Source organism: Pleurodeles waltl, chromosome 9, assembly GCF_031143425.1.
Source record: "Pleurodeles waltl isolate 20211129_DDA chromosome 9, aPleWal1.hap1.20221129, whole genome shotgun sequence".
NCBI lineage: Eukaryota > Metazoa > Chordata > Amphibia > Caudata > Salamandridae > Pleurodeles > Pleurodeles waltl.
Window position 1 is genome coordinate 1,051,030,180 of NC_090448.1, and position 25,311 is coordinate 1,051,055,490.

The 25,311-nt window shown below is 45.3% G+C and overlaps 1 protein-coding gene across 3 annotated transcripts in view; it reads left to right on the forward strand.

Annotated features, from left to right (window-relative positions):
* The window catches only part of NIN (ninein), a 326,206-nt gene that overhangs the window by 279,446 nt on the left and 21,449 nt on the right, over nt 1-25,311 (forward strand). For all 3 annotated transcript variants that reach the window (XM_069208677.1, XM_069208678.1, XM_069208680.1), the window contains one exon: nt 13,814-13,933. In XM_069208677.1, the coding sequence (XP_069064778.1) occupies nt 13,814-13,933 (120 nt within the window). The remainder of the gene's footprint in view (nt 1-13,813; nt 13,934-25,311) is intronic.

The window sequence follows — 25,311 nt, forward strand, 5'->3', positions numbered from 1 at the left end:
AAGCAAATGTTAAGTTGTTACCTGTCTGGTATATATCATACTCTAAGTGGAGTAATTAAGTCCTATGCTAGTATGCTAAAGAGCAATTATACCTGGTTTCACCTTTGATGGGGGGGTTCACATTTCTCCTAGGGCGGAAAATTAGTTTTTTCTAATGTTTGCATTTATACCATTTTACTAGTATCCCTTATAGGGAACTGGGGATATTACCAGCTCTTTGGGTTTTTTATTCCACTAAGAGTATTAGGTACTACGTCCCCTATTCTGTAAAATAGATTAACTGTTATGCTTAACATTTTGGCAGGAACGGTTATATTTTTCTTGTGATATCACTCTTCTTTCGGATTGTCAGACCTTCCTTGTTTTGGTGTTATAGGGTTCTATCATGTATTCCTTGCAGGGTACGCATTTTCTACACTTTAGTGTAGACTTTCTATAATGTTGCACTGTTTTTTGCACATTCTTATTCTTTCCCTGTCTTCACTCAGTCCATAATACGTCTTCATAGAGATGTATCTCTATCAATTTTGCTTAGTCTATTGTGTAGACTTCTTGTTTTTGAACTCTTTGGAGTTATTTTAAATTTGTTGCACTTACATGCAATACTTCCTTTGTTTTGGACGGATTTAGCCCCTTTTCAGGGGTGGTACTTCTCTATGAGGATATTATATCTGTCATATTTGATGAGGTTTTATATGGATACCTCATATAGGTACAATTGCTTTAATTTTACATGACTCTGTTGTTGTAGTTGCCTTCACACTTTGTGTGTTTATTGATATATTCATCCAATTTGGACTTACTCTTTTCCTAAGGATTTAGTCAGTTTTATAGTTTTCAACATTGAGGTTGTTTCTAATACATCGTTTGATCCTATATTGACTTCTGTTTTTACTTCAATACCAAGCCCCTTCTTACCTCGTATTATTAAAAATAAAGGTTGATCACATAAAGTGGCGAACATATGCACATCTATGCACATCTAGGTGTCCTACATATACACACACATTTGTGTGCACATGGAATATATACATATGTTCGATGGCATGTGTAGCTGCAGATACACATGCTGTGCACAGTCCGCCATCTGGTGTTGGGCTCGGAGTGTTACAAGTTGTTTTTCTTCGAAGAAGTCTTTTCGAGTCACGAGACCGAGGGACTCCTCCCATTTCGACTCCATTGCGCATGGGCGTCGACTCCATCTTAGAATGTTTTTTTTTTCCACCATCGGGTTCGGACGTGTTCCTTTTCGCTCCGTGTTTCGGGTCGGAAAGTTAGTTAGAATCTCGGAAAAAATCATCGGTATTGTTTGCGTTCGGTATCTGGTTAGTTGGAACAAATCGACACCGAATTTTGAAGAGCTCCGGTGGCCCTTCGGGGTTTTTTCGATCCCCCGACGGGGCCTGGTCGGCCCGGCCACGTGCGACTTCAAGGCTGATGGAACGGACCCCATTCCGCTTCTGCCCAAAATGCCATAACAAGTATCCGTATACGGATCAGCATCTGGTCTGTAACTTGTGCTTGTCCCCCGAGCACAAGGAGGATACTTGTGAAGCCTGTCGAGCGTTTCGGTTGAGGAAGACCCTGAGAGACCGAAGAGCCAGGAGACTACAAATGGCGTCCACGCCAACAGGTCAAGAACGTTTCGAGGAGGAAGAAGAAGCTTTCTCCGTCCGCGAGTCGGATTCTGAAGAACTCGACACCGAAGAAACACCACAAACCGTGAGTAAGACGTCGAAAATCAAGACTCACGAGAAGTCCACAAAAGCCCAGGGGACGCCACCGCCAACAGGCCATGGCTTAACCCGAAAACTAGGTGACCGATCCACGGCACCGAAAAAGGGCATGCTGGTGTCGAAGTCATCCGACTCCGGTCGAGATACCGCCACACAGCAACCTCGGAGCTGAGACAGCGGCTCCGAGAAACTTCGGCACAGAGACAGCGCCACCGAAGAATTTCGGCACCGAGACACCACGCCGAAAACAAAGAAGGTTTCTTCAGAGCCTAAAAAGACTTCCGAAAAGGTTTCGGTTCCGAAACATCCAGCCTCGGAGCCGAAAACTAGTTCCTATACAGAGGAACAAGGATTAACCTCCCAATTACATAGATTTGGAGAGGAGCTTCAAGCTGTAGAGCCGGACTACACGCAAAGAAGGCTTCATATTCATGAGGACACAGGGAAGATAACCACTCTTCCCCCAATCAAAATAAAAAGGAAACTTGCCTTTCAACAAAAGGACAAGCAACCACAGGCAAAAGTGGCAAGGAAAACAACCCCACCACCGTCTCCACCACCATCAATACATGCATCACCAGCAACAACTCCACCACTGATTCACTCACCAGCTCGTACTACAATGAGTCAGGATGATCCCGATGCATGGGACCTTTACGATGCTCCAGTGTCTGACAACAGCCCAGACTCCTATCCTACAAAACCGTCACCACCTGAGGACAGTACATCCTACACACAGGTGGTCGCAAGGGCAGCCGAATTTCACTACGTCACATTACATTCTGAACCAATTGAGGATGACTTTCTGTTTAACACCCTATCCTCCACCCATAGCCAGTACCAAAGCCTTCCCATGCTCCCAGGAATGATAAGACTTTCAAAACAAATATTTCAGGATCCAGTTAAAGGCAGAGCCATAACTCCAAGGGTGGAGAAAAAGTACAAGCCACCGCCAACAGATCCAATCTATATTACGACACAACTAACACCAGACTCAGTAGTTGTCGGGCAGCTCGTAAGAGAGCCAACTCTCATACCTCAGGAGACGCACCACCTCCAGACAAAGAGAGCCGCAAATTTGATGCTGCGGGAAAAAGGGTTGCAGCACAAGCAGCAAATCAATGGCGTATTGCCAATTCACAAGCACTTTTGGCAAGATACGACAGAGCTCATTGGGATGAAATGCAACATTTCATCGAACACTTACCCAAGGAGTTCCAAAAAAGAGCGCAACAGGTGGTAGAAGAGGGACAAAGTATCTCAAATAATCAGATACGGTCTTCCATGGATGCAGCAGATACAGCTGCAAGGACAATAAACACTGCAATCACGATACGAAGGCACGCATGGCTGCGCACTTCAGGGTTCAAGCCGGAAATCCAACAAGCTGTGTTCAATATGCCATTTAATGAACAGCAATTGTTTGGGCCGGAGGTAGACACTGCCATTGAGAAACTCAAAAAAGACACCGATACAGCCAAAGCCATGGGTGCACTCTACTCCCCGCAGAGCAGAGGCACATTTCGAAAAACACCTTTTAGGGGAGGGTTTCGAGGTCAACCCACAGAAACCACAACCTCACAAACAAGGCCTACTTACCAGGGTCAATATCAAAGGGGAGGTTTTCGGGGGCAATATAGACGGGGCCAATTCCCAAGAAATCGAGGAAAATTCCAAGGCCCCAAAAGTCCTCAAAATAAACAGTGACTCACAAGTTACACAACCCCATCACATAACACCTGTGGGGGGAAGACTAAGCCAATTTTACAAACTTTGGGAGGAAATAAAAACAGACACTTGGGTCTTAGCAATTATCCAGCATGGTTATTGCATAGAATTTCGCCAATTCCCTCCAAACGTCCCACCGAAAACACACACTATGTCAAAACAACATATAGATCTTCTAGGACTAGAAGTTCAAGCATTGCTACAAAAGGACGCAATAGAATTAGTACCAAATCTACAAAAAAACACAGGAGTTTACTCACTGTACTTTCTAATACCCAAAAAGGACAAAACTCTGAGACCAATACTAGATCTCAGAACACTAAATACCTACATCAAATCAGACCACTTTCACATGGTCACGTTACAAGACGTAATCCCACTGCTCAAACAGCAAGATTACATGACAACATTAGACCTAAAAGATGCGTATTTCCATATACCAATACATCCTTCAAACAGGAAATACCTAAGGTTCGTATTCCAAGGAATACATTACCAATTCAAAGTGTTGCCATTCGGAATAACAACTGCGCCAAGAGTTTTTACAAAATGCCTGGCAGTAGTAGCTGCACATATCAGAAGGCAGCAAATACATGTGTTCCCATACTTAGACGACTGGTTAATCAAAACCAACACACTAAGACAGTGTTCACAGCACACAAAATATGTCATACAGACCCTTCACAGGCTAGGTTTCTCCATCAACTACGCGAAGTCACACCTTTTTCCGTGTCAGACACAGCAATACTTAGGAGCGACAATCAACACAGCAAAAGGGATTGCCACTCCAAGTCCACAAAGGGTTCAAACATTTCACAAGGTAATACAGGCCATGTATCCAACACAAAAGATACAAGTCAAAATGGTAATGAAACTCCTAGGCATGATGTCTTCATGCATAGCCATTGTCCCAAACGCAAGATTGCACATGCGGCCCTTACAACAGTGCCTAGCATCACAATGGTCACAAGCACAGGGTCAACTTCTAGATCTGGTGTTGATAGACCGCCAAACATACATCTCGCTTCTATGGTGGAACAGTACAAATTTAAACCAAGGGCGGCCTTTCCAAGACCCAGTGCCACAATACGTCATAACGACGGATGCTTCCATGACAGGGTGGGGAGCACACCTCAATCAACACAGCATCCAAGGACAATGGGACATACATCAGAGGCAGTTTCACATAAATCACTTAGAACTGTTAGCAGTATTTCTAGCGCTGAAAGCTTTTCAACCCATAATAACCCAAAAATACATTCTTGTCAAAACAGACAACATGAAAACAATGTATTATCTAAACAAACCAGGAGGGACACACTCGACACAGTTGTGCCTCCTAACACAAAAAATATGGCATTGGGCGATTCACAACCACATTCGCCTAATAGCACAGTTTATTCCAGGGATTCAGAACCAGTTGGCAGACAATCTCTCTCGAGAGCACCAACAAACCCACGAATGGGAAATTCACCCCCAAATACTAAACAATTACTTTCAAATTTGGGGAACACCTCAAATAGATCTATTTGCAACAAAGGAAAACTCAAAATGCCAAAACTTCGCATCCAGGTACCCACAAGATCAATCCCAAGGCAATGCTCTATGGATGAACTGGTCAGGGATATTTGCGTACGCTTTTCCCCCTCTCCCTCTCCTTCCATATCTAGTAAAAAGGTTGAATCAAAACAAACTCATACTAATAGCACCAACATGGGCAAGGCAACCTTGGTACACAACACTACTAGACCTTTCAGTAGTACCTCATGTCAAACTACCCAACAGACCAGATCTGTTAACACAACACAAACAACAGATCAGACATCCAAATCCAGCATCGTTGAATCTAGCAATTTGGCTCCTGAAATCCTAGAATTCGGGCACTTAGACCTCACACAGGAATGTATGGAGGTCATAAAACAAGCTAGAAAACCTACCACTAGACACTGCTATGCAAATAAGTGGGAAAGATTTGTTTATTACTGCCATAATAATCAAATTCAACCTTTACACGCATCTGCAAAAGTAATAGTAGGATACTTACTACATTTGCAAAAATCTAACCTAGCTTTCTCTTCCATTAAAATACATCTTACGGCAATCTCTGCTTACCTACAAATTACGCACTCAATTTCATTGTTTAGGATACCAGTCATAAAGGCGTTTATGGAAGGCCTAAAAAGAATTATACCACCAAGAACACCACCAGTTCCTTCATGGAACCTCAACATTGTCCTAACACGACTCATGGGTCCACCTTTTGAACCCGTGCACTCTTGTGAAATGCAATATTTGGCGTGGAAAGTTGCATTTTTAATTGCCATCACATCTCTAAGAAGAGTGAGTGAAATTCAAGCATTTACCATTCAAGAACCATTTATTCAAATACACAAAAATAAAGTTGTTCTACGGACCAATCCTAAATTTTTACCAAAAGTAATCTCACCGTTCCACTTAAATCAAACGGTAGAATTACCAGTGTTCTTCCCACAGCCAGATTCTGTAGCCGAAAGAGCACTACATACATTAGACATCAAAAGAGCACTAATGTACTACATTGACAAAACAAAACTAATTCGAAAGACAAAACAACTATTTATCGCCTTTCAAAAACCTCATACAGGAAATCCAATTTCAAAACAAGGCATTGCTAGATGGATAGTTAAGTGCATTCAAACCTGCTATCTTAAAGCTAAAAGAAAACTGCCTATTACACCAAAGGCACACTCAACCGGAAAGAAAGGTGCTACCATGGCCTTTCTAGGAAATATTCCAATGAACGAAATATGTAAGGCAGCAACATGGTCTACGCCTCATACATTTACCAAGCACTACTATGTAGATGTGCTAACTGCACAACAAGCAACAGTAGGTCAAGCTGTATTAAGAACATTATTTCAAACTACTTCAACTCCTACAGGCTGAACCACCGCTTTTGGGGAGATAACTGCTTACTAGTCTATGCACAGCATGTGTATCTGCAGCTACACATGCCATCGAACGGAAAATGTCACTTACCCAGTGTACATCTGTTCGTGGCATTAGTCGCTGCAGATTCACATGCGCCCACCCGCCTCCCCGGGAGCCTGTAGCCGTTTAGAAGTAGATCTTAAACATTTGTACATTTGTAAATATATTACTTAAAACTTTAAAATGTACATACGTATTCACTCCATTGCATGGGCACTATTACTAGCATACACAACTCCTACCTCACCCTCTGCGGGCAAAACAATCTAAGATGGAGTCGACGCCCATGCGCAATGGAGTCGAAATGGGAGGAGTCCCTCGGTCTCGTGACTCAAAGACTTCTTCGAAGAAAAACAACTTGTAACACTCCGAGCCCAACACCAGATGGCGGACTGTGCACAGCATGTGAATCTGCAGCGACTAATGCCACGAACAGATGTACACTGGGTAAGTGACATTTTCCATACTTGGTACTACATAGGTGTTGCTTCTTCCCTCCTATGTCAGTAGTTGTGTATTTTACACATCTTAATGTTTTTATTACTTTTGTTACTTTTCCTGGGGTACAGTATTTAATATGCCAAATGATTAGTCTTGTTCTCCTCATTGGGGGGCAACTGCCTGTTTTCTCTGCCCAAGATACTCTATAATGTTTACCTTTTTAGATATAGGTCTGATTGGGATATACTTTTCCATTGTGAGAGGTTCTGCTCCATGGCCAGTTATGCTACTCTATGTTCCATCAGCGTGGAACCTGCAATTGCAGTCTACGTCTAGCAATGGATAAATGTATTTCCACTAGCTCAGTGCTTCTACCATCACGCGATCACGTGTAATCTTTCTTATCCACGTTTGTCTTTATGATCACAATGCTGTGGTCATTTCCACAGTCTTGCTGAACTGTTCGTACATTGGTTTTCATTCCTTTAAAGGAGTGAATGGCTTTATCTTACGTACTGCTGTTCGCCTTTAACGCTGATTGCTCATGTTTACATGGCTTTCTTCATTCCATGTTTTTTTATGGTTCCTGATGGTTCCGGATTCCTAATGGATGGCTCCTCTGTGGAGTCCTTGGTAGTGCAATATGTTAAGGCTAATATACCTTCTTCTGTATGTTGGCCTTTTCAAATTGTTTCTAGACCGCTTCTGTTCTCAGAACATCATTTTTAAGGGTAATGAACATACATTTTACTTGTGCAGTCATGGGTGAATTTTTACCCATGTTAGTACCGTTTTTGTATCTCTTTTCTTACAGTTTTCTATATACCAATTATTTTCCTAATGTGGACGTTCTTCCTCATGGATATTTTTTCAAGTACTTAGTCTTTCTCGCCAGTACTAAATCAGCTTTCCTTCTGGATAAGAGCTTCCATTGTGGTTACGTCGCTTGTGACACGATTGTCATGGTAACTTGGATGAGTTTATTCCATGCTCTAACATGGACGAGCTTCTTTCTGTGCTCTCCTGTTTTATGGTGTTATTCACCTGTGCTTACTTCCACAGGTTGAGATGTCATAGAATGTTATTATTCTGCCTCATTTTTTTTTCTTCTTCTCCAGTATTTTACTCCTGTTCTTGACCAGTTTAATGACACTTAGACTTTCGAGAGTCTCAGTTTGCAGCCCCTCTTATGGTTTTTTTTACGCTTTGGTAGCTGATTCTAAGTTAAGGAATCTGCTGCTAGCTGTCTCTATCAGATGAACAAGTTACCTTTGATGGCGATGCATCTGTTAGAGACCGGATCTAGCTGCAGATTCCTTAACGACCCTCCCATTCTCCCTGCTTTGCGAAGTGAGTTCCTCTGTAGTCTCCATAGATTTCCTATTGGAAATCTACACCCAGACTTACAATTTAGATGATAATTGACACAAGGATGTCTTTTATTTGAAGCACACGGTTTCTATTGCCACTTTCTATTGTGACTCCACGTTTTGAGCATGGAATATAGCCACGGAACAAAACTGATGTCAGCACATTGGCGGGGGAGTTATATGGACTCTGTTGACCTCATAGCCGACAGACGATGTCATACGGAGTCACGCGATGCCCTCTGCCAACACCTAAACGCACTAGGGGAAAAGTTTCCTAGTCCAGGCTAGGGCCTGGGGAAGATTCTAAGTTAAGGAATCTGCAGCTAGATCCTGTCTCTACCTGATACATCGTTACCGAAGGTAAGTAACTTGTTCTTTATGGGCTTTTCAAAACCCATTTATTTTCTCATTTCTTTTGCATTTAACTCCGTACAGGATGTGCTTAGAGATGACATGCAGCTGTGCTGTATGTGTGATCTCGTTAATTTACTTGTGAGGGGGTCTCAAGATCAGCATGTACATCTTATTAAGCTGCATCAAGTGATTTCGTAGATGGCTGAAACTCAGGCCTTAAAGGGACCAGAACTTTCTAATGCAAGAACAACCTGGTCTCTTGCTATTTAAGTGATATTGGTGGTCAACCAGTGAAATCATAAGCCTATTTTGAAACATCAGACTGCTGCGTGTGAACTTATAGATTATCTTTAAAGGTCATTCTATCATATCTAAGAGTGTAGAATCCAAATGGTTCCCCTTTGTGATCGAGATGATGGTTTGTCTTCTCATTAACAGTGCAATCCATGGAGGTCCTCTGCTAGGTTTAAGGGCTCACTTCATCATCCACACTTCCTCATCCACATACCCTGCAGAGGAAAGCACACTGAAGGACTAGGACAGATCAGCTAAATTTGAGTACCGAAGAGCAATTTTGTTTTTAATTATTGTTCTTCTCACCATAATTTACCTGTCACTGTGGGAAGATAAGTTGAAATGATGCGGTTCATGGAGGTTTCTCGCCAAGAGTCTGTAGAAGATCTCATTTATTTGAGGGAATAAGTATTTCGCAACTCAACTGTACAGATGTCTGTGAAGAAAATGGATATGAAATCTTCTGGTCTTAAATATGATCATTCGGTCTAGAATTTCGATCTGTAATTCAGTGGCAATCAAACCTACTCATCAACTACTGATAAGGTGTTGTACATTGTCAGTCAGTTGCTTTCTGAGTCAAGCCATTTAATCATTTCTAATCATGTCTGACAGCTAATACATTGCCCTTCTGTGGCTACTAAACCACTAAGCATTGGCGCTTTCAGGGCCCAAAGCACTAAGGAGAATTGCACAAACGAATGTGTTGAGCTTTTGGTTCTCTGCTTCTCCACTCGATATTCAGAAAAGCATTCTTACCAAGTGATGCACCTTAAATGTCTGACATCTCCTTCTCTGTTTGTCCACCACGCAACATACCTAAAATGCAGTCTGAATGATAATCATCTTTTGCTGTCCCAGTAGACTAAGAAAAATGAACTCATTAGTACCAAACAATGTTACAAATGACGAAAAGCTTCATCTTCAACGTATTCATCCATTGACACCTTTTCTGTTGCAGAAGGCTTGTATGTAGTTCATTCATTTGAACTTTTTGGGACTCATTGATTGAAAGCCCCAAGCAGATTCAGACAGACTGGCTAGATCTAGACAGAAGAATTAAGATGAAGATTGTGACCATATCTGCAGATGTGCTTATATTCAAAAGTAGCTACTAGCTAGCTCAGCTTCTTCTACCCTGTTATTGTTCTGAATTCCCCATTAGGCATTGGTGTTCCCTAGGTATAGGCCTGAATGTTGTCCAGAATGTGGTATACCCATATAACATTCTAGAAGCTCCTTATAAACAGAGCTTTTTATATCCAGCACCTATAGTCACTCCTTCACCTCACTGACCTTTCTTATTATTGGAGCTGCTGTAGAGTCACCCAGAACATTCTTTCCTCCTTCAGATAGGATTCAGATCTTCAAAGTGGTCCATGTCACACCTCCTCGCTAAAAAGACATCCTCAGCGTGATGGTCTCACTTCAACTCTAGGAGTGATTTTTCCCTGAGCCACTTTTTTCATGGGGGAAGACCGGACTTATGCACCGGATGAAGCTTCAGAATGATGATAAAGCTGTGAGACCACATGGCAAGGTCTGTGGCCCTGCCCCCCGCCACCACACACTGTTTTGGTTTTCTTTGACAATGAGGGGGTCCAACTGTCTGCAGTTGGAGGGGAAGAAATCATTACATATACTGTACTGTAACGGAAAGTCCTTCTTTCTGTCCCTCAAATACTTTTTTCTGTTCCACCCAGGAAATGTGGTTTTGCTGTACAGAGACAAAACCGACTGGTTTGTAGATGTTGAAATCTACCCAGGGTATCTCCCTTCCACTTCACAGCTTCTAGTACAAAATGTTGAGAAGGATTCTGCAGATTTTACATGAGTGGAAGCTGAACTCCATGGTTACCCTGTATTTCTTTGGCACTTTTGTGTGGTTGGGGTGAATCTCACTCTTCAACCTTCTTCCCCCAATACACAATCTAAATGTGGGTGTTAGGCACCCAGGATGAGCAAGGGTTACCCCTCTGTGGGTCAGTGCTACCCTCCTCAATTTATGTGGGACATTTCTACATATATTGAGTACATATATGGATGGTGATAATACCATACTCCATAGCCTCCCATACTTCACACTGGCATCCTTAGGGATATCCTGCGGGTTACAGCACATTTCATTCAGAGCCCAAAGAAATATGGTTGTAGGACCCTATCCAGATGGGACTCCTTTGGCGTCCCTTCCCAGACCCACATCATTTTCAAGCCCGTGGCATTTACAAAGCTATCACGACTAACACCCCTGCTTATCTTGTAGGCAAGCTCACCTTCTCTGATGGATCTTGGCACACCTACAGCCAGGACATTTTCAGACTACAAACTGGAGGAAGTTAAAAAAAAAAAAAAGCAGTCCTTTTCCATCTACGCACCCAGGATCCGTAACAGCATACCTGTAATCCATCAAAACCGCAATTTTGAAAAAGAAAATTGGAGACTCGCCTCTTTAAAGAACACTGCTTCAAAATGCATCAACCTTCCACAACCCAGCATCCCCTCCTCTCACTTGTTGACTTTATGCTCGTCTTTAATCATGTTCAACATCCTACTGCCTTTTGGTCTTGTGCTTGCTATATGAATACATGTTCAGATGGATATTTGCTCTTCTCCTAATGATCTTGAGTTATTCGGGAGGTCAGTCACATCCAGAACCCCGGTTTTAAAAGCAACGTCTTGGTCATGCCTGACAGACTTAAACTACCTCTTTGTCTTCGGTGTTGGAGTTTGTATGTTTGGTTTTTAAATACCAACATTGCAAGACCCATAAATCCTGATCTTTCACTATTAAAGGCAGGCAGGGAAGAGCAGGTGTAAATAAAGTTAAAGAGTAAGAAATTTACATTCTGTTGCCTGGCACTAGTGAGTAAACTTATGCCTGTCAGTTGGATTATTCAGGAATGAAAGAGGACACGTGGAAAGGTTGTTTGATAGTGATCAGGGCTTAAAGGTGTCCTGTTGCTGAGTCCTCCTCTGGCTAATTTCTTGGTCTCTAGACACATGGAAGGAGCTTTGCATCCACTTAATCTGAAATGGGATCCATATATTCCTAGAGGATTGGAGTACTGTTCGGAACATGTTATGAAGTATTTTTCACCACACAGTGGACCGGGTTGTGCCTGTGTGCAGTGTGGTGAGGCCAGGTAAGCAAAAGTGAAATGGGAAGAAGGGCCTGGGAGAGTGGCGAGATTAGCAGAAAGACTGATGGAAGCACTGTGCTTTATAACATTTTCTAATTGAAACTAGTTGGCATTGCTGAAGCAAGAAAGGAGTGGCACTCTCAAATAGTGCCCTAGACTTGCTCACATCTGGCTTCCTCCAAAGGGACACTAGGGTGCATCGAAGGTCTCCATTGCATCTAGAGTTACCTTCCAGAAGACACTGCATTGAACTTATTGAGTCCTTTGCGTTGAAGCTTCTGACTGGAAGACCTTTTGATAATACCCATCACCTGTGCTTGTTGAGTGTATATAAAACAGGCTGTTAATGCTAGGAATTGCACACATTTGTTTTGTGTCCTTCTCGCCACTGCACTTAGTTTTTCTGGTTTTCCATGCGGGCTCTAATAACCACCTCCACACAAGATGCTCCTTGTGACCAGGCAGCGCTTTGTAATCTGTTTGCCAGAAGCTGTTCTTTTTCCCAGAGGTATACGGTTGATTATGAATACCACCCTCCAGATCCAACATCTACAGCAGACACCGCGTGGACAGTCAGTCTTCTGTGTTCTGATTGAGTCCTGTTCTAAGGCTTTCGTTTCTTTCCAGGGTCTGTAGATCTTAGCCTGTTAGCACAAGTTAGTAATCGGGAGTAAGATGAAAGAGTAAGGACCAGTTATCGGTAATTGTGATACTCTCTTCACTTGCATTTCGTTTGAGGCCAGGATACACCTAAACTCTGTTACCTCGTGCACCTTTGAAACCCGGGAAGAGAAGCAAAAGGATGCTGTAAGCAAACCCCCAGGTGGATGCGCTGGCAGTCTCCTGGCCTCGGACGTTCTTTTAATGTCCAGACACTGCTTGTTCCCAGAACAGGCTGGTGCACGTTTTGTGAGCTGTTAATTTCATTTACATAGTATCGGTGGTGTGTAACACGTGACTTTAAATGTGGCACTGTAGATCCGACAGTGGGACAGGCAGCACTTTACAAATTACACACCGCTGAAACATGGCACCTCATACATAAACACGTCTTGCACTACGTTAAGCTGTCGCCATTCCTTTTGCACATTGGTGAGTAAGTGATATTGTCTGTGTTATATGCAACATGCATGCTTAAATTGACGAATGCATTCGCAAATAAAATGATTTACACGCGGGAAGTTGCCTGCAGCCTGATGACTGGAATATTTGAGCATATCTCTTTGAACTCTTTACACCTACTCACTCAAAGAAATAATGTGGAACAGAGAGGCTGGGGGATATTTTGGTGACTTTTGTAGCTGATTTTGTTTTGTTTAATTGGCCTTCAATCAGGACAAGTGAGGCAGTACTAAAAACACTTTTAGTGATAAAAAGCTACAGTCAAACAAATTAATAAATCAAACATAGTCGTGCTAAAGGTTTTCACGTGAAAGCTGGACATGACATGAAGTTGTTGACTGGGCAGCCATGATCCCAGTAATTTGCTTTAAAACTATCATTAAGTACATAGCAGTTTCCCAAGCCAAAGGTTAAAAGTAATTAGTTTGCTAGGGGGAGAATCCAATAAGGCAGCCGAGGTTTTAAACGTAAGCGATTTTAGAAACATAATTCTCTACTTTTTGGCTCTTTTATTTTAAAATACTTTTACAATTACTTAGCATTCCAGCCAAAAAATAAAAAAGACCAACAAGTGCTGTGTCCGCAAAAAAGGTCAGTATTGGAGTTGTTTTATCGTGTTGTCATGGCTCTTCGTTTCACTCCATGGCATTTTGTTTAGGGCGGCGGTGGCCACGAGCTGCTCTTGCGGAAGATGGAGCAGCGCATGCTGGACGTCGAGCAGAAGCTGAGAATTGTGAAGCTTCTCCTTCAAGAAAAAGTCAATCAGCTGCACGAACAGGTATGGTTGTTCGCTGCTCCTTTTTATGACTCCAGTAATGTCAGTGAATATTTGTAAAGATGCGCAGCTCCAAATAGGGAGCATGGGTCCTTTCAAGTTAATTTACTCCTAATGTGGTAAATGAAATAATGCTAAATTTCTCAGAGATCCCACCACATCTGCAGTGTCCACAGGCTAAGATAGCATGGGGGTAGCTGTATATACCAGTGGAGACACCACATCTTCTGACATTTATGGGTGGTGGTTACAATCCTAGTCTTCATCTCTTCCTGTCTAAGGTGGGCGACAGCAGGTGTCACGGTAGGATATACTCCTAGGATTAAGACTTGTTGATGTCTGAAAATTGCCTTGCTTTCAACAAAACGGGTCGGCAAACTTAAGGCGCTATTGATGAATGTGCCAGGTACAGTTTTTTTTTTTTTTTTTTTTTTTTTGTCTTTTAAGCAGACAACCTGGTCCTCTGCACCTGGGCAGCAGTCTTACTCGTGGCGGTTTCTCCTGTTCATGTAGTGCAAACCATTACTGAGTACGCATCATAACCTCCTCCACATCCATGGATGAGGAACCAGTACATGGACTGAATCTTAGGTGGTCTGTCCATTTTACAGAGACTGGGTCGAAGATGTGCTTACGGATGGCTAGCTGTGTGTTTCCTTTGAAAGTGAGAAGAAAAGGGAAGCTATTCAAAAGTGTACTAGTTCTCAGTGAGTTATTCTGTGTATCAAGATCTGTCATACCTTGGCTTCAACTGATCCATCAGAGGGCATTAATGCTAATTAAACAGAGCAAATGTGGCACTTTAGACATTGTCGAGAGGTTCTTCATCTGATATTTGTCACACAGAAACGTGGGCTTCTGCAAATACATTTACTAAGCACTATAGTTGGGGTTTGCAGGCTAAGAGATGCTTATTTTGCTAAATCAGTTCTTTTTGTGTACCTTTTTCTACCATCTGGCTTACCTCCTGGGATGGACATGGGGGATTAATTCAGTGATGAGCAGTTTTCAGGAAGAAGTATTCATCAGAAGAGTACTGGGTTTATTTAGTGTTTCGCGAGTTGTACTCCATTTTCACAGGTCAGCAGAAAGATGTACCTCTGCTGCCCCGGCAGAGTATGCTTGCTATATTTGCCGATCTCCATTAAGGTGCAGATCTCTGCGTCATCTGCAGAACCTTTTCCATATCTGCACCGCTAAAGGTACTATAGCTTTACTTTATTGGTGTGACATTGAATGCGCTTCAAAGCAGCTAAACAAAAAGTTAATGGCCCTGACACAATAGGAAACTTCTCCCAGCATGTGTGGACTGTAGGAAGTTGGCTCTGTATGTGCTATTTCAAAGTAAGGAATAGCATGCACAGAGTCCAAGGGTTCCCCTTAGAGGTAAAATAGTGGTAAAAATAGATAATACTAATGCTCTATTTTGTGGTAGTGTGGTCGAGCAGTAGGCTTATCCAAGGAGTAGTGTTAAGCATTTGTTGTACATACACATAGACAATAAATGAGGTACACACACTCAGAGACAAATCCAGCCAATAGGTTTTTGTATAGAAAAATATCTTTTCTTAGTTTATTTTAAGAACCACAGGTTCGAATTCTACATGTAATATCTCATTCGAAAGGTATTGCAGGTAAGTACTTTAGGAACTTCAAATCATCAAAATTGCATGTATACTTTTCAAGTTATTGACAAATAGCTGTTTTAAAAGTGGACACTTAGTGCAATTTTCACAGTTCCTAGGGGGAGGTAAGTATTTGTTAGGTTAACCAGGTAAGTAAGACACTTACAGGGCTTAGTTCTTGGTCCAAGGTAGCCCACCGTTGGGGGTTCAGAGCAACCCCAAAGTCACACCAGCAGCTCAGGGCCGGTCAGGTGCAGAGTTCAAAGTGGTGCCCAAAACACATAGGCTAGAATGGAGAGAAGGGGGTGCCCCGGTTCTGGTCTGCTTGCAGGTAAGTACCCGCGTCTTCGGAGGGCAGACCAGGGGGGTTTTGTAGGGCACCGGGGGGGACACAAGTCCACACAGAAATTTCACCCTCAGCAGCGCGGGGGCGGCCGGGTGCAGTGTAGAAACAGGCGTCGGGTTTGCAATGTTAGTCTATGAGAGATCTCGGGATCTCTTCAGCGCTGCAGGCAGGCAAGGGGGGGATTCCTCGGGGAAACCTCCACTTGGGCAAGGGAGAGGGACTCCTGGGGGTCACTTCTCCAGTGAAAGTCCGGTCCTTCAGGTCCTGGGGGCTGCGGGTGCAGGGTCTCTCCCAGGCGTCGGGACTTTAGGTTCAAAGAGTCGCGGTCAGGGGAAGCCTCGGGATTCCCTCTGCAGGCGGCGCTGTGGGGGCTCAGGGGGGACAGGTTTTGGTACTCACAGTATCAGAGTAGTCCTGGGGTCCCTCCTGAGGTGTTGGATCGCCACCAGCCGAGTCGGGGTCGCCGGGTGCAGTGTTGCAAGTCTCACGCTTCTTGCGGGGAGCTTGCAGGGTTCTTTAAAGCTGCTGGAAACAAAGTTGCAGCTTTTCTTGGAGCAGGTCCGCTGTCCTCGGGAGTTTCTTGTCTTTTCGAAGCAGGGGCAGTCCTCAGAGGATGTCGAGGTCGCTGGTCCCTTTGGAAGGCGTCGCTGGAGCAGGATCTTTGGAAGGCAGGAGACAGGCCGGTGAGTTTCTGGAGCCAAGGCAGTTGTCGTCTTCTGGTCTTCCTCTGCAGGGGTTTTCAGCTAGGCAGTCCTTCTTCTTGTAGTTGCAGGAATCTAATTTTCTAGGGTTCAGGGTAGCCCTTAAATACTAAATTTAAGGGCGTGTTTAGGTCTGGGGGGTTAGTAGCCAATGGCTACTAGCCCTGAGGGTGGGTACACCCTCTTTGTGCCTCCTCCCAAGGGGAGGGGGTCACAATCCTAACCCTATTGGGGGAATCCTCCATCTGCAAGATGGAGGATTTCTAAAAGTCAGAGTCACCTCAGCTCAGGACACCTTAGGGGCTGTCCTGACTGGCCAGTGACTCCTCCTTGTTTTTCTCATTATTTTCTCCGGCCTTGCCGCCAAAAGTGGGGCCTGGCCGGAGGGGGGCGGGCAACTCCACTAGCTGGAGTGTCCTGCTGGGCTGGCACAAAGGAGGTGAGCCTTTGAGGCTCACCGCCAGGTGTGACAATTCCTGCCTGGGAGAGGTGTTAGCATCTCCACCCAGTGCAGGCTTTGTTACTGGCCTCAGAGTGACAAAGGCACTCTCCCCATGGGGCCAGCAACATGTCTCGGTTTGTGGCAGGCTGCTAAAACTAGTCAGCCTACACAGATAGTCGGTTAAGTTTCAGGGGGCACCTCTAAGGTGCCCTCTGTGGTGTATTTTACCATAAAATGTACACTGGCATCAGTGTGCATTTATTGTGCTGAGAAGTTTGATACCAAACTTCCCAGTTTTCAGTGTAGCCATTATGGTGCTGTGGAGTTCGTGTTTGACAAACTCCCAGACCATATACTCTTATGGCTACCCTGCACTTACAATGTCTAAGGTTTTGTTTAGACACTGTAGGGGTACCATGCTCATGCACTGGTACCCTCACCTATGGTATAGTGCACCCTGCCTTAGGGCTGTAAGGCCTGCTAGAGGGGTGTCTTACCTATACTGCATAGGCAGTGAGAGGCTGGCATGGCACCCTGAGGGGAGTGCCATGTCGACTTACTCGGTTTGTCCTCACTAGCACACACAAGCTGGCAAGCAGTGTGTCTGTGCTGAGTGAGAGGTCTCCAGGGTGGCATAAGACATGCTGCAGCCCTTAGAGACCTTCCTTGGCATCAGGGCCCTTGGTACTAGAAGTACCAGTTACAAGGGACTTATCTGGATGCCAGGGTCTGCCAATTGTGGATACAAAAGTACAGGTTAGGGAAAGAACACTGGTGCTGGGGCCTGGTTAGCAGGCCTCAGCACACTTTCAATTGTAAACATAGCATTAGCAAAGGCAAAAAGTCAGGGGGCAACCATGCCAAGGAGGCATTTCCTTACACAACCCCCCCCCAAACGAAAGAGGATGAGACTAACCTTTCCCAAGAGAGTCTTCATTTTCTAAGTGGAAGAACCTGGAAAGGCCATCTGCATTGGCATGGGCAGTCCCAGGTCTGTGTTCCACTATAAAGTCCATTCCCTGTAGGGAGATGGACCACCTCAACAGTTTAGGATTTTCACCTTTCATTTGCATCAGCCATTTGAGAGGTCTGTGGTCAGTTTGAACTAGGAAGTGAGTCCCAAAGAGGTATGGTCTCAGCTTCTTCAGGGACCAAACCACAGCAAAGGCCTCCCTCTCAATGGCACTCCAACGCTGCTCCCTGGGGAGTAACCTCCTGCTAATGAAAGCAACAGGCTGGTCAAGGCCATCATCATTTGTTTGGGACAAAACTGCCCCTATCCCATGTTCAGAGGCATCAGTCTGCACAATGAACTGCTTAGAATAATCTGGAGCTTTGAGAACTGGTGCTGAGCACATTGCCTGTTTCAGGGTGTCAAAGGCCTGTTGGCATTCCACAGTCCAGTTTACTTTCTTGGGCATTTTCTTGGAGGTGAGTTCAGTGAGGGCTGTCACAATGGATCCATATCCCTTCACAAACCTCCTGTAATACCCAGTCAAGCCAAGGAATGCCCTGACTTGAGTCTGGGTTTTTGGAGCTACCCAGTCCAGAATAGTCTGGATCTTGGGTTGGAGTGGCTGAACTTGGCCTCCACCTACAAGGTGGCCCAAGTAAACCACAGTTCCCTGCCCTATCTGGCATTTGGATGCCTTGATAGAGAGGCCTGCAGATTGCAGAGCCTTCAAAACCTTCCTCAGGTGGACCAGGTGATCCTGCCAGGTGGAGCTAAAGACAGCAATATCATCAAGATAAGCTGTGCTAAAGGACTCCAAGCCAGCAAGGACTTGATTCACCAACCTTTGGAAGGTGGCAGGGGCATTCTTTAAACCAAAGGGCATAACAGTAAACTGATAATGCCCATCAGGTGTGGAGAATGTTGTCTTTTCTTTTGCTCCAGGTGCCATTTTTATTTGCCAGTACCCTGCTGTCAAGTCAAAGGTACTTAGAAATTTGGCAGCACCTAATTTATCAATGAGCTCATCAGCTCTTGGAATTGGATGGGCATCTGTCTTGGTGACAGAATTGAGCCCTCTGTAGTCCACACAAAACCTCATCTCTTTCTTTCCATCTTTGGTGTGAGGTTTGGGGACTAAGACCACTGGGCTAGCCCAGGGGCTGTCAGAGCGCTCAATTACTCCCAATTCCAGCATCTTGTGGACTTCCACCTTGATGCTTTCCTTAACATGGTCAGACTGTCTAAAGATTTTGTTCTTGACAGGCATGCTGTCTCCTGTGTCCACATCATGGGTACACAGGTGTGTCTGACCAGGGGTTAAGGAGAAGAGTTCAGGAAACTGTTGTAGGACTCTCCTACAATCAGCTTGCTGTTGGCCAGAGAGGGTGTCTGAGTAGATCACTCCATCTACTGTACCATCTTTTGGGTCTGATGACAGAAGATCAGGGAGAGGTTCACTCTCTGCCTCCTGATCCTCATCTGTTACCATCAACAGATTGACATCAGCCCTGTCGTGGAAGAGCTTAAGGCGGTTTACATGGATCACCCTCTTGGGGCTCCTGCTTGTGCCCAGGTCCACCAAGTAGGTGACCTGACTCTTCCTCTCTAGTACTGGGTAAGGGCCACTCCATTTGTCCTGGAGTGCCCTGGGAGCCACAGGCTCCAGAACCCAGACTTTCTGCCCTGGTTGGAACTCAACCAGTGCAGCCTTTTGGTCATACCAAAACTTCTGGAGCTGTTGGCTGGCCTCAAGGTTTTTGGTTGCCTTTTCCATGTACTCTGCCATTCTAGAGCGAAGGCCAAGTACATAGTCCACTATGTCCTGTTTAGGCTCATGGAGAGGTCTCTCCCAGCCTTCTTTAACAAGGGCAAGTGGTCCCCTTACAGGATGACCAAACAGAAGTTCAAAGGGTGAGAATCCTACTCCCTTCTGTGGCACCTCTCTGTAAGCGAAAAGCAGGCATGGCAAGAGGACATCCCATCTCCTTTTGAGTTTTTCTGGGAGCCCCATGATCATGCCCTTTAATGTCTTGTTGAATCTCTCAACTAAGCCATTAGTTTGTGGATGGTATGGTGTAGTGAATTTATAAGTCACCCCACACTCATTCCACATGTGCTTTAGGTATGCTGACATGAAGTTGGTACCTCTGTCAGACACCACCTCCTTAGGGAAACCCACTCTGGTAAAGATACCAATGAGGGCCTTGGCTACTGCAGGGGCAGTAGTCGACCTAAGGGGAATAGCTTCAGGATACCTGGTAGCATGATCCACTACTACCAGGATATACATATTTCCTGAGGCTGTGGGAGGTTCTAGTGGACCAACTTTGTCCACACCCACTCTTTCAAAGGGAACCCCCACCACTGGAAGTGGAATGAGGGGGGCCTTTGGATGCCCACCTGTCTTACCACTGGCTTGACAGGTGGGGCAGGAGAGGCAAAACTCCTTAACCATGTTGGACATATTGGGCCAGTAGAAGTGGTTGACTAACCTCTCCCACGTCTTGGTTTGTCCCAAATGTCCAGCAAGGGGAATGTCATGGGCCAATGTTAGGATGAACTTCCTGAACAGCTGAGGCACTACCACTCTCCTAGTGGCACCAGGTTTGGGGTCTCTGGCCTCAGTGTACAGGAGTCCATCTTCCCAATAGACCCTATGCGTTCCATTTTTCTTGCCTTTGGACTCTTCAGCAGCTTGCTGCCTAAGGCCTTCAAGAGAGGGACAGGTTTCTTGTCCCTTACACAGCTCCTCCCTTGAGGGTCCCCCTGGGCCTAAGAGCTCAACCTGATAAGGTTCAAGCTCCAAAGGCTCAGTTCCCTCAGAGGGCAGAACTTCTTCCTGAGAAGAGAGGTTCCCTTTCTTTTGCTGTGTTGCAGTTGGTTTCCCAACTGACTTTCCTGTTCTCTTGGTAGGCTGGGCCATTCTTCCAGACTCCAGCTCTACTTGTTCACCCTGTGCCTTGCATTGTGCTCTTGTTTTCACACACACCAGTTCAGGGATACCCAGCATTGCTGCATGGGTTTTTAGCTCTACCTCAGCCCATGCTGAGGACTCCAGGTCATTTCCAAGCAGACAGTCCACTGGGATATTTGAGGAGACCACCACCTGTTTCAGGCCATTGACCCCTCCCCATTCTAAAGTAACCATTGCCATGGGATGTACTTTTCTCTGATTGTCAGCGTTGGTGACTGTGTAAGTTTTTCCAGTCAGGTATTGGCCAGGGGAAACCAGTTTCTCTGTCACCATGGTGACACTGGCACCTGTATCCCTCAGGCCCTCTATTCTAGTCCCATTAATTAAGAGTTGCTGTCTGTATTTTTGCATGTTAGGCGGCCAGACAGCTAGTGTGGCTAAATCCACCCCACCCTCAGAAACTAGAGTAGCTTCAGTGTGGACCCTGATTTGCTCTGGGCACACTGTTGATCCCACTTGGAGACTAGCCATACCAGTGTTACCTGGATGGGAGTTTGGAGTGGAACCTTTCTTGGGACAGGCCTTGTCTCCAGTTTGGTGTCCATGCTGTTTACAGCTATGACACCAGGCCTTTTTGGGATCAAAGTTTTTACCCTTGTACCCATTGTTTTGTGAAGAGGCTCTGGGCCCACCCTCCTGTGCAGGTTTTTGGGGGCCTGTAGAAGACTCTTTACTATTTTTAGTTTTGGTTGTCTCATCACCCTTCCCCTGGGGAGTCTTTGTGACCCCTTTCTTTTGGTCACCCCCTGTTGAAGTCTTGGACACCCTTGTCTTGACCCAATGGTCCGCCTTCTTTCCCAATTCTTGGGGAGAAATTGGTCCTAGGTCTACCAGATGCTGATGCAGTTTATCATTGAAACAATTACTTAACAGGTGTTCTTTCACAAATAAATTGTACAGCCCATCATAATTACTTACACCACTGCCTTGAATCCAACCATCTAGTGTTTTCACTGAGTAGTCAACAAAGTCAACCCAGGTCTGGCTCGAGGATTTTTGAGCCCCCCTGAACCTAATCCTGTACTCCTCAGTGGAGAATCCAAAGCCCTCAATCAGGGTACCCTTCATGAGGTCATAAGATTCTGCATCTTGTCCAGAGAGTGTGAGGAGTCTATCCCTACACTTTCCTGTGAACATTTCCCAAAGGAGAGCACCCCAGTGAGATCTGTTTACTTTTCTGGTTACACAAGCCCTCTCAAAAGCTGTGAACCATTTGGTGATGTCATCACCATCTTCATATTTAGTTACAATCCCTTTAGGGATTTTCAACATGTCAGGAGAATCTCTGACCCTATTTATGTTGCTGCCACCATTGATGGGTCCTAGGCCCATCTCTTGTCTTTCCCTCTCTATGGCTAGGATCTGTCTTTCCAAAGCCAATCTTTTGGCCATCCTGGCTAACTGGATGTCCTCTTCACTGGGGTTATCCTCAGTGATTTCAGAGGTGTTGGTCTCTCCTGTGAGGGAACCAGCATCTCTGACTATTATTTTTGGAGTCAGGGTTTGAGGGACCCTGTTCTCCCTAGATAGGACTGGTAGGGGGGAATTGTCCTCCAAGTCACTATCCTCTTCCTCTGAGTTGCCACCCTCAGAGGGGTTGGCCTTTTCAAACTCTGCCAAAAGCTCCTGGAGCTGTATTTTGGTAGGTTTGGGGCCCATTGTTATTTTCTTTATTTTACAGAGTGACCTTAGCTCCCTCATCTTAAGATGGAGGTAAGGTGTGGTGTCGAGTTCCACCACAGTCACATCTGTGCTAGACATTTTGCTTCTAAAAGTTGGAATACTTTTTAAGAATCTACAACTGGTTCTAGAATCTAATTCAAACTTTTACAAACTTTTAAACTCTAAAAGAAATGCTAAACAGGATCTAACACAAGGCCCTAGCAGGTCTTTTAAGAATTTAGAAAACTTTTCAAATTGCAAAAATCAATTTCTAATGACAATTTTGGAATTTGTCGTGTGATCAGGTATTGGCTGAGTAGTCCAGCAAATGCAAAGTCTTGTACCCCACCGCTGATCCACCAATGTAGGAAGTTGGCTCTGTATGTGCTATTTCAAAGTAAGGAATAGCATGCACAGAGTCCAAGGGTTCCCCTTAGAGGTAAAATAGTGGTAAAAATAGATAATACTAATGCTCTATTTTGTGGTAGTGTGGTCGAGCAGTAGGCTTATCCAAGGAGTAGTGTTAAGCATTTGTTGTACATACACATAGACAATAAATGAGGTACACACACTCAGAGACAAATCCAGCCAATAGGTTTTTATATAGAAAAATATCTTTTCTTAGTTTATTTTAAGAACCCCAGGTTCAAATTCTACATGTAATATCTCATTCGAAAGGTATTGCAGGTAAGTACTTTAGGAACTTCAAATCATCAAAATTGCATGTATACTTTTCAAGTTATTGACAAATAGCTGTTTTAAAAGTGGACACTTAGTGCAATTTTCACAGTTCCTGGGGGAGGTAAGTTTTGGTTAGTTTTACCAGGTAATTAGGACACTTACAGGGTTCAGTTCTTGGTCCAAGGTAGCCCACCGTTGGGGGTTCAGAGCAACCCCAAAGTCACCACACCAGCAGCTCAGGGCCGGTCAGGTGCAGAGTTCAAAGTGGTGCCCAAAACACATAGGCTAGAATGGAGAGAAGGGGGTGCCCCGGTTCCGGTCTGCTTGCAGGTAAGTACCCGCGTCTTCGGAGGGCAGACCAGGGGGGTTTTGTAGGGCACCGGGGGGGACACAAGTCCACACAGAAATTTCACCCTCAGCAGCGCGGGGGCGGCCGGGTGCAGTGTAGAAACAGGCGTCGGGTTTGCAATGTTAGTCTATGAGAGATCTCGGGATCTCTTCAGCGCTGCAGGCAGGCAAGGGGGGGATTCCTCGGGGAAACCTCCACTTGGGCAAGGGAGAGGGACTCCTGGGGGTCACTTCTCCAGTGAAAGTCCGGTCCTTCAGGTCCTGGGGGCTGCGGGTGCAGGGTCTCTCCCAGGCGTCGGGACTTTAGGTTCAAAGAGTCGCGGTCAGGGGAAGCCTCGGGATTCCCTCTGCAGGCGGCGCTGTGGGGGCTCAGGGGGGACAGGTTTTGGTACTCACAGTATCAGAGTAGTCCTGGGGTCCCTCCTGAGGTGTTGGATCGCCACCAGCCGAGTCGGGGTCGCCGGGTGCAGTGTTGCAAGTCTCACGCTTCTTGCGGGGAGCTTGCAGGGTTCTTTAAAGCTGCTGGAAACAAAGTTGCAGCTTTTCTTGGAGCAGGTCCGCTGTCCTCGGGAGTTTCTTGTCTTTTCGAAGCAGGGGCAGTCCTCAGAGGATGCCGAGGTTGCTGGTCCCTTTGGAAGGCGTCGCTGGAGCAGGATCTTTGGAAGGCAGGAGACAGGCCGGTGAGTTTCTGGAGCCAAGGCAGTTGTCGTCTTCTGGTCTTCCTCTGCAGGGGTTTTCAGCTAGGCAGTCCTTCTTCTTGTAGTTGCAGGAATCTAATTTTCTAGGGTTCAGGGTAGCCCTTAAATACTAAATTTAAGGGCGTGTTTAGGTCTGGGGGGTTAGTAGCCAATGGCTACTAGCCCTGAGGGTGGGTACACCCTCTTTGTGCCTCCTCCCAAGGGGAGGGGGTCACAATCCTAACCCTATTGGGGGAATCCTCCATCTGCAAGATGGAGGATTTCTAAAAGTCAGAGTCACCTCAGCTCAGGACACCTTAGGGGCTGTCCTGACTGGCCAGTGACTCCTCCTTGTTTTTCTCATTATTTTCTCCGGCCTTGCCGCCAAAAGTGGGGCCTGGCCGGAGGGGGGCGGGCAACTCCACTAGCTGGAGTGTCCTGCTGGGCTGGCACAAAGGAGGTGAGCCTTTGAGGCTCACCGCCAGGTGTGACAATTCCTGCCTGGGAGAGGTGTTAGCATCTCCACCCAGTGCAGGCTTTGTTACTGGCCTCAGAGTGACAAAGGCACTCTCCCCATGGGGCCAGCAACATGTCTCGGTTTGTGGCAGGCTGCTAAAACTAGTCAGCCTACACAGATAGTCGGTTAAGTTTCAGGGGGCACCTCTAAGGTGCCCTCTGTGGTGTATTTTACCATAAAATGTACACTGGCATCAGTGTGCATTTATTGTGCTGAGAAGTTTGATACCAAACTTCCCAGTTTTCAGTGTAGCCATTATGGTGCTGTGGAGTTCGTGTTTGACAAACTCCCAGACCATATACTCTTATGGCTACCCTGCACTTACAATGTCTAAGGTTTTGTTTAGACACTGTAGGGGTACCATGCTCATGCACTGGTACCCTCACCTATGGTATAGTGCACCCTGCCTTAGGGCTGTAAGGCCTGCTAGAGGGGTGTCTTACCTATACTGCA